Genomic DNA, 14,730 nt, shown 5'->3' with positions numbered 1-14,730 from the left:
ACCATTCTTGAGCAGTTCATGAGTGAGATAGTTTATTTCTGCATCCAGCAGCTCTGGTTTGCAGATGTCCCTTGCTCTATCCATCATCATTTTTATGATATCTCACTTTTGTTGTTGGTGGTAGTTCAAATCCAAGTGTAGGTAATGGTCTCTGTGGATGGGTTTTTGGTAAACTTGTGTGGCCTAAGCAACCATCTTCTTTCTTACCACGCATCCACAAAACAAACATATCATCTGGGAACTGGAACTAAACATTCAGTTTGTTGTTGGCAGCCTTGAATGTTTTCACAAAATAATATGCTATGCCTGAGCTTAAGGGGCTCCCATAGCCACACCTTCCATCTGTTTGTAGAACACATCATTCCATTTGAAATACGTGGTTGTGAGGCAATATTGAAACATTTATGCAATATCAGCAGGAAGAATCCAATTCAGCTGTAACACCACCTCACTGAGGGGAACCGTAGTAAACAGCAACACCACATCAAAACTAACTAACTTGTCTTCTAGCTGGACGACAATGCCACTTAATTTACTGATAAAATGTGCCGAATTCTTGATATATGACTCAGACCGCGCCACTTACCGTCATAATAGTGTGGGTAATCAAAAATAGGTGGAAAAACCAATAGCACTCACTATAGGTCTCACTACACGTATTTGTGCATCTTTGGCAACCCATACAGTCCTGCTGGTAGTGTAACTGAATTGTACAGACTTTTCTGAATGCTGTCTTCAAGAGAGGACTTTTTTATCAACAGTGTAACAATTCTAAGAATGTAGTCAGTGAGGTCTTTACTCGGTTTCCTATATGTCTGTGGATCTAATAAGTTCTTAATCTTGCAATGATAGTCAGTCACTTTCTAAACACACGTCAAATTTCCCTTGTCCACTGGAGAAGGGTGTTTACTATCATCCTCATTCAAGTGTTGTAAGACATTCCTGTCACTCACAGTTAAATTACTTTTGGAGGCAATGTAAGAGACAGTACTCTTACAGCTTCTATATGGATTTCTTCAACTGTAACTGCGTCCACACTACAAATGCCTACTTTTATACTGGCTATTATTTCTTCTATGGGCACAACTCGTGGACTTAAGGCAAAATTTCCACTCACCATCAGATAACAAATGTCAGGATAAATTCATAACCATGCGGGAAGTGTCTACATTGTGGATCATCTTATTAGGTTTAAAATTATAAAATTCCTTCTTCTCCCTATTAGAAATTAGCTGTGTATGTTTCCTAATATTATCATGGAATAGTCTGTCAAGTCTATCCCAGTCAGCACTACACAATTACCTGCTGATACTAATAAGTCTGTACTTGCCAGGTCCCAGCAGGTCTGTTCAACACGTATCTTCTGTCTGAAAATCCTCCGCACCATATTCGCTTAATCCTCTAAACTTCAGAATAACACTGACTGCTCTGCAACAAGGCAGAAGTGTGAAGGAACACAAAAGCTGCATTCTGTTCTTCTGGAGACCTTCCATGCGTCACACATTTCTTGAACATTTTCCCAATAGAGGCAGCTAACTGTAAAACATAGACTTTCACACCCAAGAAAAGTCGCAGTTAATAAAATGTTCTGGGCTATAATGCCATAGTCTAAAGGATTTCACATTTAAACCCAATGTTTCATCCCCATCTACAGAGGACATTTTCATTTTCAAGGGGGATCATAGCTTCTTTGACTGTCCAATTTACACCCTGGACTGCAGCAAAATTCTGTTTATATGTGCTCCAATGCAGTGGCGTGATGTCACTTGCTTTGAATTCCTAGGCACAGTTGGCCATTGTCGATTGCCGTTGTTCACTGTTGCTTTATCACTTCATATTCAACTTCTTTTCATTTGGTAATGAAGTACGTCTGGCAACATTTTAGCAGTGTGGTTAATCATTCCAGTGACATTCCTTGGAGAGCCAGAGTGGAAATGTTGCAAAGATAATGCTGGACGTAAAAGTCTGCCAAAGATACCCTTTATGCACAATATGGCAGATGGGTGGAGGAGTGGTGGTGCAGTCTCATTAAAACTAAGAGGAAATGGTAACTGTCTTCACATAAAAAGTTGTTAAGTTAATAGCTGATGTATGTCCCACTGTAAAGAAACAATCATCATATAGAATAAGTGTTGCACCAAGAGACTCCTTCCCAACTCATTGAATCTTATCCATAAGGGGCATTAGACATTAAAATACCCCATAGTCCAAATGTAGAACTGGAGTTTAATTATTGCATCAAATCAAGTATCTATGTCCAGGAATACATATATGATGCACCACTTAATGTCAATGGTAGTTCAGATCACTATGGCCATAGCATCCGACTCTGAAGAGGGATCTGTTCCCTCTGCACTGATGAGCCAAAGCTTTATGACCATTGCCCATGTCAACATGGAATGCTTCGTGGTGGTGCTGTGGGTATGTGACACAGCAAGGAAAGCATATACACAGAGCAGACACAAATAGGGAATCAGTCTAGTGACTATCAGGTTGCAAGTAGGGAAATCCACTGACATATGCCGCTGAGAATGGCAGATTGTTAAGACACAGCTCATGGGAATGAGCATCTATGAAACAGTAAAGCTGGTCGACTGTTCTCTTACTACTATTATGAGCATCAACGGAAAGTGGCTCAAGTACAGTGAATACACAAATGGGTGACAAGGTGTTGGAAGTCCATGTCACTTCACGGTGGGTGACAAGGTGTTGGAAGTCCGTGTCACTTCACAGAACTTGCAAGTTAGAGGTTTGCCTGCTCTGTAAAGCAAGATAGACTGTACTCTGTGCCACATCTGACAACAGAGTACAATTCTGATGCAGGCACAAGTGTTTCAGAGCACATCATTCAGTGTATATTGTTGAACATGAGGTTCCACAGCAGTACTCCTACATTGACCTAACAATATAGTTACAATATTAGAGAAGGAAAGTTGCTATTCACCATGTAGTGGAGATGTTGAGTCGCGATAGGCACAACAAAAAGATTCACACAATTATAACTTTCGGCCATTAAGGCCTTTGTCCACCAACACACACACACACACACACACACACACACACACACACACACACACACACACACCTGTTCCATACATCCTCCTACAACCATCTGCTCCAGTCTGGTCACTAACATCACCTATCCCATCAAAGGCAGGGCTACCTTGCAACCAGTCATGTGATTTACAAGCTAAGCTGCAACCAGTGTGTTGCATTCTATGTAGGCATGACAACCAACAAGCTGTCTGTCCACATGAATGGCCACTGCAAACTGTGGCCAAAAAATAAGTGGACCACACTGTTACTGAACATGATGCCAAACATGATATCCCTCATTTCAATGACTGCTTCACAGCCTGTGCCATATGGATCCTTCCCATCAACACCAGATTTTCTGAATTGTGCACGTGGGAACTTTCCCTACAATACATCCTACGTTCCCGTAACCCTCCTGGTCTTGACCTTCGTTAGTCACTGTCCTCACCCATCCAGCCCCATTCCTGTTCCCATTCCAGCACTACACAGCCAGCTATTCATCGCCACACCCAGTGTGTGTGTGTGTGTGTGTGTGTGTGTGTGTGTGTGTGTGTGTGTGTGTGTGTGTGTGTCGCGACTCAACATCTCCGCTATATGGTGAGTAGCTACTTCCCTTCTCTAATATTGTTACATTCCATACTGAATTTTCCATTGTTCAACAATATAGTTAATCATCATCACGTTGGATTCCATTTGAACCACTGTGCCCAGTGACTGACGTAATTCAAAATAGAAGTAAGTCAACAATAAGTCATGATTCAATCTGTACTTTAATCGCCGATCTAGTTTTCAGCTAAAGTACAGTTATCAGTGCATATGAAATGAGTCATGAAGACTCAACTGGCTTGTAAATGCATTTTATTACATGGCTTTGGACATACATATCTTAATTCATCTAATTAATCAAATTATGCTATGAACTTGCTAAGTTAATGTAATAACAAGTATTTACAGGCCTGCTGAATCTATATCGCTCATTTCATATGCTGTGATGATAGCCGTACTGTGGCTGAAATCTAGATCTGCAATAAGGTACAGACTGAATTGCGAATGACTATTTTTCCCGTCTGAATTGCTAATTATGATTGCAGTGTGTACCAGACTGAGACTGGCCAATGGACACTTTTCACCTAATCAGATGGATCGTGCTCCTCATTACCCCATGTTGACTCATGTCCTGATACACTGTCATCAAGGAAAACAGCTACTTCAAACATGCACAAGGCACATGTGCTGGTAATCGAAGCCACCATGATAGCTATGGACTAAGTGAACATTATTGTTGACCAGCTGCATCACTTCATGCTCAATGTTTTCCAAAATGGCGATGGCATCTTCCATCAGAACACTGTCCTTGTCACTAAGTCAGCATCATGTCACAATGGTTTGAGTAGTGTGGTAAGTCTTCTGGTAATGTATAATCAAGATATTGAATGTCTGCTTAGTGCAAATAATCACATGTATGTATTTTTGGTTAAGTATGTACAAAATGTTGTTTTAATAGATGCATATGACAAAAAACGTAGTACTGAACACACGATGCCTTGGCCACCAAATCTGGATGATCTGAACTGATGGAACATGGATGAGATGCTATTAGGTAACAGCTCTCGAGCCACAAACCACCAGCTCTAAATTTTAAGGTAACTGAGTGATCAGTAAGTAGACATCTGGTGCCACATACCCCTAGAAACCTATCAAAGGTCTTGTCGAGTTCATGTCACACACAATCACTGATTATGTGTGCTCCTAAGGTGGCACAACAAGCCAATAAGTATGTGGTCATATTGTTTTGTACCCATAGAGGCTATCATGGAGACCCCTCCAAACATCCTCTCACGTTTAGCACAATTTTGACACTACAATTGATAACACCTGTGGTCAGGGTAGTGATCAGTAAGAATACGAAACATCTATGTCCACATACATACTACGCAAGCCACCATATAGTGTGTGGTGGGGGTACCTCTACTACTAGTAACACCACTACTCATCATTTCATTTCTTGTTCCACTCGCTCATAAAGCAAGAGAAAAACAACTGTGTATATGAATTAGTATGAATCCCAATTTCTCATATCTTATCTTCATGAGCCTTAGCAAAATGTGTGTTGGCAGCAATAGGATCATTCTGCAGGCAGCTTCAAATGTCGGTTCTCTACATATTCTCAGTAGCAGTCCTTAAAAACTAGGTCACCTTCCATCCAGGGATTGCTACTTGGGTTCCCGAGGCATCTCCATAATGCCTGCTTGCCGTTTGAACCTACCAGTAACAAATACAGCCCGTCTCCTAAGAGACTCAACTTCTTCCTTTAATCTGGTGCGAACCCCAAACACCAGAGCAGTACTCACAAATAGGTTGCATTAGCGTCCTATATTCAATCGCCTTTACTGATGAACAATACTTTCCTAAAATTCTTAAACCAAAGTCAATCATTCGCCTTCCCTAACACAACCTCACATGCTCGTTCCACTTCATATTACTTTGCCCAGATATTTAAACAAAGTGACTGTGTCAAGCAGGACACTGCTAATGCTGTATCTGAACATTACGGGTTTGTTTTCCCTACTCATTCGTATTAACTTCTATTTTTCTATACTTGGGACTAGCTGCCACTCATCACACCAACTAAATTGGTTGGTCAGTTGATTTGGGGGAAGGGACCAAACAGTGACATCTTTGGTCCCATCGGATTACGGAAGGATGGGGAAGGAAGTCAGCTATGCCCTGTCAAAGGAACCATCCCGGCATTTGCCTGGAGAGATTTAGGGAAGTCACAGAATACCTAAATCAGGCTGGCCAGATGCAGGTTTGAACCACCGTCCTTCCAAATGTGAGTCCAGTGTGCTAACCACCGAGCGAACTCACTTGATACGCCAACTAGAAATTCTGTCCGTCCTACAGTCACTCATCTTTGACACCTTCCTGTATCACAGCAAACAACCATGGATTACTGCCCACTCTGTCCACCAGATCATTTATGGATATAGAAAATATAGTGGTTGTATCACACTTCCTGGGGCACTACTGATGATACCCTTGTCTCCAATGAACACTCACCATCAAGCCCAACACACTGGGTTCTATTATTAAAAAGTCTTTAAGCCACATGTCTTGAGAACTTATTCCTTATGCTTGTATTTTCGTTAACAGTATGCAGTGAGGTACTGTGTCAAATGCTTCCCAGAAATCGAGAAATATGGAATCTAGACTGATGCACCTTCATCCACAGTTCACAGAATATTGTGTCAGAAATGGGCAAGCTGAGTTTTGCATGAGTAATACCTTATAAATCCAGGCTGATCTGTGGACAGAAACTTTTCCATCTCCAGGAAATTTATTATATTCGAACTGAGAATATGTTCCAGAATTCTGTAGCAAACCGATGTTTAGGACGTTGATCTGTAATTTTGAGGGTCCATTCTTTCACCCTTCTTACATACAGGAGTCACCTGCACATTCTTTTCAGTCACATGGGACTTACACTGAGTGAGATATTCACAATATATGCAAGCTAGTAATGGGCCAATGACATACAGTAGTTTTTAGAAAACTGAATTGGGATTCCATCTGGACCTGGCTACTTATTTATTTTGAACTCTTTCAGTTGTTTACCTACGACATGGATGCTTATTACCATGTCGTCCACAGGGGATTTTGTGTGTAAGTCACAAAACAGTATGTTTGTACTATTCTCTTGCATGAACAATTTTTTAAACAGGGAATTAAAAACTTTGGCTTTTGTTTTGATAGTTCAACTGCCACACCAGACTGACTGAAAGCCTTAGACCCACTAGGCCATTTTACAGAGAGCCTGAATTTTCTCGGGTTCTCAGCCACAGCTATTGCTATCAAATCTCTACTTACCTCTGCTTGCCATCAATCGAGCATTCTGTAATGAACAGAGTGCAGCAGCCTTTCCTCCCTCAGCATTTGCTGAATTTTGCTGCTAAACCACACTGGGTCTTGTCTGTCATTAATTACTTATTAGACACATACATGCCCAGAGCACAATTTACAATCTGCTTAAACTTTGTCCATAATTCCTCTATATACATCATTTCATTTTGTTCGCCCAGATAGCTGAGTGATCAGCGTGACGGATTGACATCCTACGGGCCCGGGTTCGATTCCCGGCTGGGTCAGAGATTTTCTTCACTCAAGGACTGGATATTGTGTTGTCTCCATAATCATTTCATCCCCATCCGGCACGCAGGTCCCTCAATGGGACGTCGAATGTAATAAGACCTGCACCAAGGCGGCCAATGACGCCAAACGCCTTTTTCCATTTTTCATCATTTCATTGTCCAGGTGAGATGCTAACAATTGCTTACCTGTTCTTTCTAGCAGACACACTCCCCTGGCCATCTTGACTGATATATTAACTTTCATAACCATAGTCATTACAATGGTATCACTAATCCCTCTCTACCTTGGCATCATCAGTAAGGTCTGGCCTGTTTGTAGCTACAAGGTTAATGACTTTTCATTGTGTGTAAGCTACCAAAGAGCTGCTCAAGATAGTTTTCAGAAAACTGTGCTCAAAAGTACTTTGCAAGACTGTGTCTGTACCCCATGCAATGAATCCATAGATGTCGCAATCTATACTTGGCATGTTACAGTTGCCTCCAACTGCATTACATTATCTGGATATTTACACTCTGCTGACAGCAGACTTTCTTTGAATGATTCTAAAACTATCACGGAGGAACTGGGTGGTCAGTAGAAACACCCTACATTAGCTCAGTTTCAGCTAGACCTGTTATAGGCAACCAGATAACTTCACTGTCACACTCAATTTCAACCTCAATAAAGAGAGTATTTTTGTCAACTGCAATGAAACTCCCCCTCCTATGGCATAAAATCTGTTCTCCTGGTAAATGTAGTGCTGGGTAACTCAACACCAATTATGTAATGCAGTAAGGTGGCAATAAAACTTGTTACAGTTGACTGGAGGGCTTTGTGTCAGTCACTGACAAAGTGAGGGTGACTGTAAAGGGGATGGAGAAGAAGGTTACCTCACGATGACTATTTAGCACATGGATAACCTACATCAGCTTATGTAGAGTCTGGTGCATAGAAAAGTGTCAGTAGCATCATCTTAAGTTTGTTCTTCTTCCCTTTTTTTATGGTTTTCAACCTTGCGACGCTTTATCCAATTTTTAAGTTCTGGAACAGAAGAATGGGTGATCTCACTGCTCAAAGTTCTTTCAGCCACTATTTGACCTTGAACTGCCAGTCTGAAGTACTTGGGAAATATGTTTACTCTGTGGGCAGCCTTCAGGTATGGGACTCCTTGTGAAAGCAATGTTTGTCAGGCAATTTGGCCAAGACTGAGATGTAAGAGACACCACACCGAAGATGAGGGGTTTCTCAAGGAAGGGGGCAGACAATTCGAACTGCTGTGATGGCTGGGCAAAAGAGGAAGTGGAAGCTTAATTACTGAATTATCTGGTGAAAACTATTGTTGCAAAGCTTGTCACTAATTGCAGCATGGAGGCATTCCTCCTCCTCCACAATGAAATACATTTCTCTCGGCAGTCCTGTATTGCTGGATTTTTCACCCTTTTAGGCAGATATGGTGTAAAAGTTAGGAGGGAGACATTTACAAGACATTCTATCATGCTGTAAATGCTTGCAACTTACATACTCAGATGATTAAGTGAGAAGACGTCTGCCAATTTAAAGCGATAGTACACATTTCCTGATGTCACGCCGGTAAGTCACTGCTTTTTCTTTTTGCAGCAGTGTGCTCCACTCAAATATCAGAATGAAAGCTCCCATATTAAATCTGTTTCCTTTGACCCTTTATAGACGCAGTAAATTAATTTAAATTTGCCTCTTTCCAGATTAGCAAACAACTTTCCCTCCAGTTCCCCACGATATCTCAGTAGAAGACGATCTGAGTAGTGTGGAGAGTAATGGTGACTAACACCACACAGAGTGGTTAAGATGAGTTAAAAAAAAAAGAAGAAGAAAAGAAAAGGCCTGCAAATGAGCAGAGTCCACAGCATTTATCAAAACAAAACCTCCTTTCACCTCCTCTATTGTCATCACTTCCCAGATTTATCTGCTGCCAGCGATTGGTGGTGAATCTCTGACAATACCAATCGCACGTGTCAGCAAAATATCAAAAAACCATTACAAGTTGGTTGAAGGTCATGAGACAAAAGCCAACATGCACTACATCAACAAATACAAATAGCTGAGGAAGGTTCAACAGTGTTGTATCTTCAATGTGCTCTACAAGAAATAGGGTTTGATTACCATCCCTCATGACAAACCATCTACTGAGGAGGATCTTGCTTTCGGGATTGGTCCTCATTTCTGTTAAAACAATAAAACAGTGTATAATGAACTCCAAAATACAATATTTGAATCATTTTAAAATTGAAGATTTCTGTTTACACACAGTGGTACTTTAACCAGTAACTGATGAGATTCATATATTTACAAACTATTACATGTACAGAAGTGCATTGGGAAGCCTGTCACAACTGACCATTTCTTTGTTCATAGTACTGAACAATGTGAATGCAATAATGGTAATCTCTTCACTATTTGTGCGCCACTATCAACACAATGAGTGTAATCTTAGTAATTTATCATAATGCGGAGAACAGTGTCACATTCCACACACTGGTTCCATATAGCATTTTAGAAGAATAAAATGGGTTAAGTATGTCAGCTGTTTAATTGTCAAATGAGTGATTGAAGGATTTAGTGTTTGAACACCGGATATTCTAGGATTATTGGCTGCGTATAACATAATATTTTTAGCAATTCTTCCTTAACTAAGAAATCTAGACTTGCAATGAATTTCGCATTCACCAGCAATTTCTCAACAACTGGGTTTATTAACTTTATCATTGATCATGAATGCACCTCCAATCAGACCACAATTGTTAAACCACAACTTAATCAACCAAACTTACCTGTGTGACATTTGCATACAGCATTAATCCTTACAGGTCGACCAGTTGGTATGACAATAGCAACAGAAATTTGTAGTGTTAAGCATTCGTGATTAACTAGCCCTCCCCTTCCATATACCCAACTAGTGTGATTCTCGTTAACAGTAAAACAGAGCACTCTCTCTTCTGCAAATCCAGATTGATCAACAAATTTTCGTTTACTATATTCCTGAGCAATGTGTCCCACAAACTCAGGTAGAAATAATAAACTGCAAACATTACTGCAGCTCCCACCAATTAATTTCAATAACACTTTGAAATTTAGAAGTATGATATAAATATTGGCAAATTTTCCAAAAGTCAGTGGTCTGCGAGAAATCACAATAACATGTTCTACTGCCTTAACATAGTAATTTTTCCTCATTACATGAAAAATTCGTCGGCTGTCAAAACTACAACTAAATTACCAACTTTTTCTTCTAAATCAAAATAATAAGTTAACACTTTGTTTATTTCTAGCTACTTATAAAAGTTTACAAGCACTGTTTTACACGTGCAAGTGCAACGACAGAATTATGCTGCGAAAACATTGCATACCACAATTTAAGGAAAGTCAAACAATGGAACATAATTTCTAAAGGGGCCGACAAACATTAAGCAACTTTTATGCTTAAGGCAGTTTAAGTTTAGAGTTGCGGCCTTTCGGCACCGTTTATCAAGGTTCTCGTATCGTACACGTCAATTACAAGTTACCTTCTGCTCCTTATGGTGTCTCACAGAACGGAATGACCCAAAGAAAATTGGTAGAAGAGCCATAATAACGAGACTTCCGTATGCGACTGCCATCCCCTCAGGGGTTGCCGGTGGTCTACTTGTGCCATTATTCGCGTTTTCTGTCAAATTTTCTTGCAATTTGGACACCGCTTCCTTCACCACGTCTGCCATGGTACACAGAGACGCCGATATTCCTCATCGACTGACGTAAATCGTCGGCCTATCTACCGCTCTGATACACTTTGCACATGTACAGAGATATATAGAACAACGGATAGAAGATATTGTACGGACTTAAACTGTTTCCAATATTGTTATGACGCACATGAAAAAACCATCAAGGGTAGTGACAATACTACCACAGTTATGTTAGACTGTGATACTACTTTGTCAGAACTTCCATGCACTGAAGCGAATCTCACACTATCAGCGCTGATGTCAACTGGTAAGGCGATTTTAGTCGGTTATCGATGTCGAATACAGAAAATAAAGCGTTTGCCGCACTTACATTAGATATAGCTGGTAGACTACGAAAAAGAGTAAATGTGTCCAAGAATGTGTTGTACGATACTTTACTGCTAAAATCGGACCCGAAAGAGTTTGGACATTATTCTCGGATGAATCCTGCACCTTATCGGCAAATTATTAATACTGATACAACATGAAATAGAGAAAAAATACGTTAATGTGAGAGGCAATTGCAGTGAGCGAGAGATCGATATAACAGATTTCTGGCTACAGGTAGGTCATTTGAGAATTGATTTTGAGTGTTTGAAGCTGAGTGCTGCGGTATCAACAAACAGAATTAGAAAACTTGTTGTTGAAACCTGTGAAGTAATTATATTCGTCCAGCAGTGATATATTCAGGCAATTCAAGTAAAATATGTTTTACGTTTTATGATAATATGGTGCGGTAGACACTTACTTTGCAGACCTATTAGTAATCATAGCATATACGCAAAATGCATTTCGAAGTACAATCTTCCCTTACATACTGTTGTGTAACTCAACAAGCTAGTAAGACCACTACGTTTTCAAATTAATAAAGAAAGCACTCCAACAGTGAATCCTCCATTCACCATCCAAAAGTGATAAAAATAACGACTACCCCTGCATTGTCGAATTAAAACCGTTTTGTGCTAAAAGACTAGTTGAAAATTTAATATGAGGAATGACAAGCGCGAAGACGAATTGAGAACGTAAACAGAGCACTGTGGTAGCTGGTTTATGAAGCTCTGTCAGTATCTAAATTGCGAATATTGTCAAAAACTGCTCGTCAATATTTCTAATATTGGCGGTAGGTCAATACGTTCCATCAGACGATCACTATATTGACGGTTTGTCTCTATTAGTGAATGTGTAACGGCAGCTTCAGTGCGACGCTAAATCCACGTCCACACCGAGTGCGCCCGGCCACGCTGCGACCAACCTCGGGTCAGAAATAGTGCGAGACACGTCATCTGAACAGAGACGCCCACGAGCGAACGAATTCTTGAGGTGTATCGACACTGCGCAGAGTTTATTCGATGCTGCACAGAGCAGTGCGGTTTGACGTCCACACCGGCCGCGCCGAGCTGCTCCGAGTCTCTTTTCTTGATTTTTACGCTGCGTGGTGCAGTGCGGCGGTTATAGATGCGACTGTATTCTTAAAAATAAATCAAATTATTTTACATACAAGTTACTTTCTCGTTTTTACTGTACTCTTTCGAAAGACTCTTTGGCGGTATGGAATCGATGAAAATTAACAGCACTGGTGTCTTTGACAGTAAAACTAATATAGAAAACTACTTAAAGTCGTCTTTACCTAGAGAAATGGTAGCCAGGTCCAAAAACAGAAAAAAACTGGACGCAGTATCATACGAAGCTGGACATTTGCCCTGAAAGCAGAACTCTATATTTTAAATGGAAATAGTTGGGTATTTTCAGTAATTTATTAAAACCAATGACAGTCTGTTTTCTGTGAGATCAACCATAAAAGCGCTTAAACTTAAAAAAAAATCAGTATTGAATATAATTTGACAGTTAGGATAGCAAATAAGTGTTCAGTCTTCTTAATTGCTGTCTTCTTCCTAACATGAGAAAGTAAACTAAAAGTACTTCATTAAACAAAATAAACAACTTTCTACCCTCCTGGGGCAGAAAATGAAAATATATTCAGTAACTTTGGTCATTTTAATTAGACTGTTTTTCATTAGGCGTGTAATACGATTTCTTTTTATATACAATTTTTGTGTATTCCTCTATGCACTTGAGGTATTGCCTACAGCTCAATTCGACAGGGCGATTTTTTTCCACTGTATACGAACCTAGGGACTGATCGATGAGAGGATATGGAACAAAAAAGTTCTAATGCAGTTATGTCCAGAAATGCATAGTTTCCATGCTAGAGAGACCATTCATTCATCATACTTTGTTACAGAGACTATGGTCTAATACGCACTGTACCATGCAGCCACAGTTATAGTATGCATGATTTCCTCCTAGAGAGTGGTACTGTTCCTCATACATCATGCCCTGGTGCCCTTGCCCACCATAGTAAATGGTAATGTTGTGTCTGTCTGACTTCTCTTGATGACTCACCTTTTATTGGATGTGATACAGTATTCCATATTTGAATCGAGAACTTGTCAACATGGTGTTTATTTTAAAAAAGGCAAATGGTGGTGGGCAGCAAGGTTTTATCAGGACACCCATCCCTGCTGACAACAACCACAGCATTCAATGTTCATTAATTGGTGACTGTATTTTGGGACCAGTCTTCCTTCCATGTCGCCTAACAGGCAGGAAATATCAGCGTTTCTTGTGGGCCTTTGTCTCCCCTGCTGGCAGAAACGCCATTGATGATTCAAATTATTATGTGGCTGCTACATGATAGTGCCTTAGCCCACTTCACCGTTAACGTCCTGACTCATCTCAATTGTGTCTTCAATGGTCGATGGATCGGACGAGTGGGTCCAGTTGCATGGCCTCCTCGTTTGCTGGATCTCAAACCATATGATTTCTGGTTCTGGGGTAAAATACCATCCTTAAATGTGTGAAAGGAGGGAAGCTGATGTTGAGTGAAAATAAAATAATCACTTTTGGAAGTTCTCTATATAATAGGACAGTGGTAAATTCTCAATCATACCATCACAGCAACTTAATAGTTTAAGCCCAAACATTCACAAGTACGAAGTCGAATGAAAACTGGAAAATTTCAATCACAGTTAATTACTTATAACAGCACTCAGGAATGAAATTTTCTAAGTTCAGTGTGATTAATATAAGAAATGTGAAATTCTGTGAGTACAACAAGCAGCAGTGGCATTTGTATTCTGGTTTATTACAAATATGTCCTATCTTGACACAAATATTAATATAGTTCGTTACTGGGGAAGTCACCAGGCAGCACTGTTACAGATCAGCAACCAGTTCTCCAGCATTCACAAAGGTCATCTCTCCTGCCAAACCTGAAAGCGTGCATACACAGTCAAACAACTGTCAAACTTTACTAGGTTTGTCAAATATTTGATTCTGTATGGCGCTGCTTGACACATTTGTCAAGCATAAACTTCGTCTGACACAGCTGAGAGAAATTTTTATTGGTGTAAATTGTTAGCACAACTTAACCTGACAAATAATGCTTAGAACTATTAAAGCTATTTCATTTCTGTGGCTAGTTTAATATTCGAGGTGAGGAACAAAGCAATGTGTTAACAGTTTTGTAGCCTAAATATTTGTACAGAATTTCCTTCGTTAGGTACAGAGAGACATGTTTTTCGTAAGATGAGTTACTGCCTGAAAGTTCCAGTCATGAAAGCTGACATCAGCTGGGGGAGCGGTGTGCTGACCACATGCTCTTCCATATCCACATCCAGTGATGTCTGTCATCTGAAAATGATACAGCAGTTGGTACTGTTGGCCTTCCAAGGCCTTTTCATGTGGAGTTTAGTAGTGATATGAATATTAAAAATGTAAACAGAGAAGAATAAGTGTGAAGTTGTTCTCACAGGGAATGACTAGCAGA

General features: G+C 40.2%; 2 protein-coding genes across 3 annotated transcripts in view; one reads left to right on the top strand and one right to left on the bottom strand.

Moving 5' to 3' along the window:
- LOC126190717 (minor histocompatibility antigen H13) overlaps window positions 1-11,089 on the bottom strand; it is a 43,335-nt gene extending 32,246 nt beyond the window's left edge. The window contains exon 1 of the mRNA XM_049931190.1: window positions 10,704-11,089. Coding sequence (XP_049787147.1) covers window positions 10,704-10,895 — 192 coding nt within the window. The 5' untranslated portion in view covers window positions 10,896-11,089. The remainder of the gene's footprint in view (window positions 1-10,703) is intronic.
- The window catches only part of LOC126190719 (uncharacterized), a 93,868-nt gene continuing 90,172 nt past the window's right edge, over window positions 11,035-14,730 (top strand). Inside the window, exon 1 of one of the 2 annotated variants that reach the window (XM_049931193.1) lies at window positions 11,035-11,169. The gene's annotated coding sequence lies outside the window, so the exon portion shown is untranslated. Of the gene's footprint in view, window positions 11,170-11,203; window positions 11,466-14,730 lie in introns of those variants that run through there. The other variant, XM_049931194.1, reaches the window with a different exon arrangement.

The sequence above is a fragment of the Schistocerca cancellata genome, chromosome 6, assembly GCF_023864275.1.
Source record: "Schistocerca cancellata isolate TAMUIC-IGC-003103 chromosome 6, iqSchCanc2.1, whole genome shotgun sequence".
Taxonomy (NCBI): Eukaryota; Metazoa; Arthropoda; class Insecta; order Orthoptera; family Acrididae; genus Schistocerca; species Schistocerca cancellata.
Note: the sequence above shows the minus strand (reverse complement) of the source record. Positions and strands in the feature narration are given on the sequence as shown.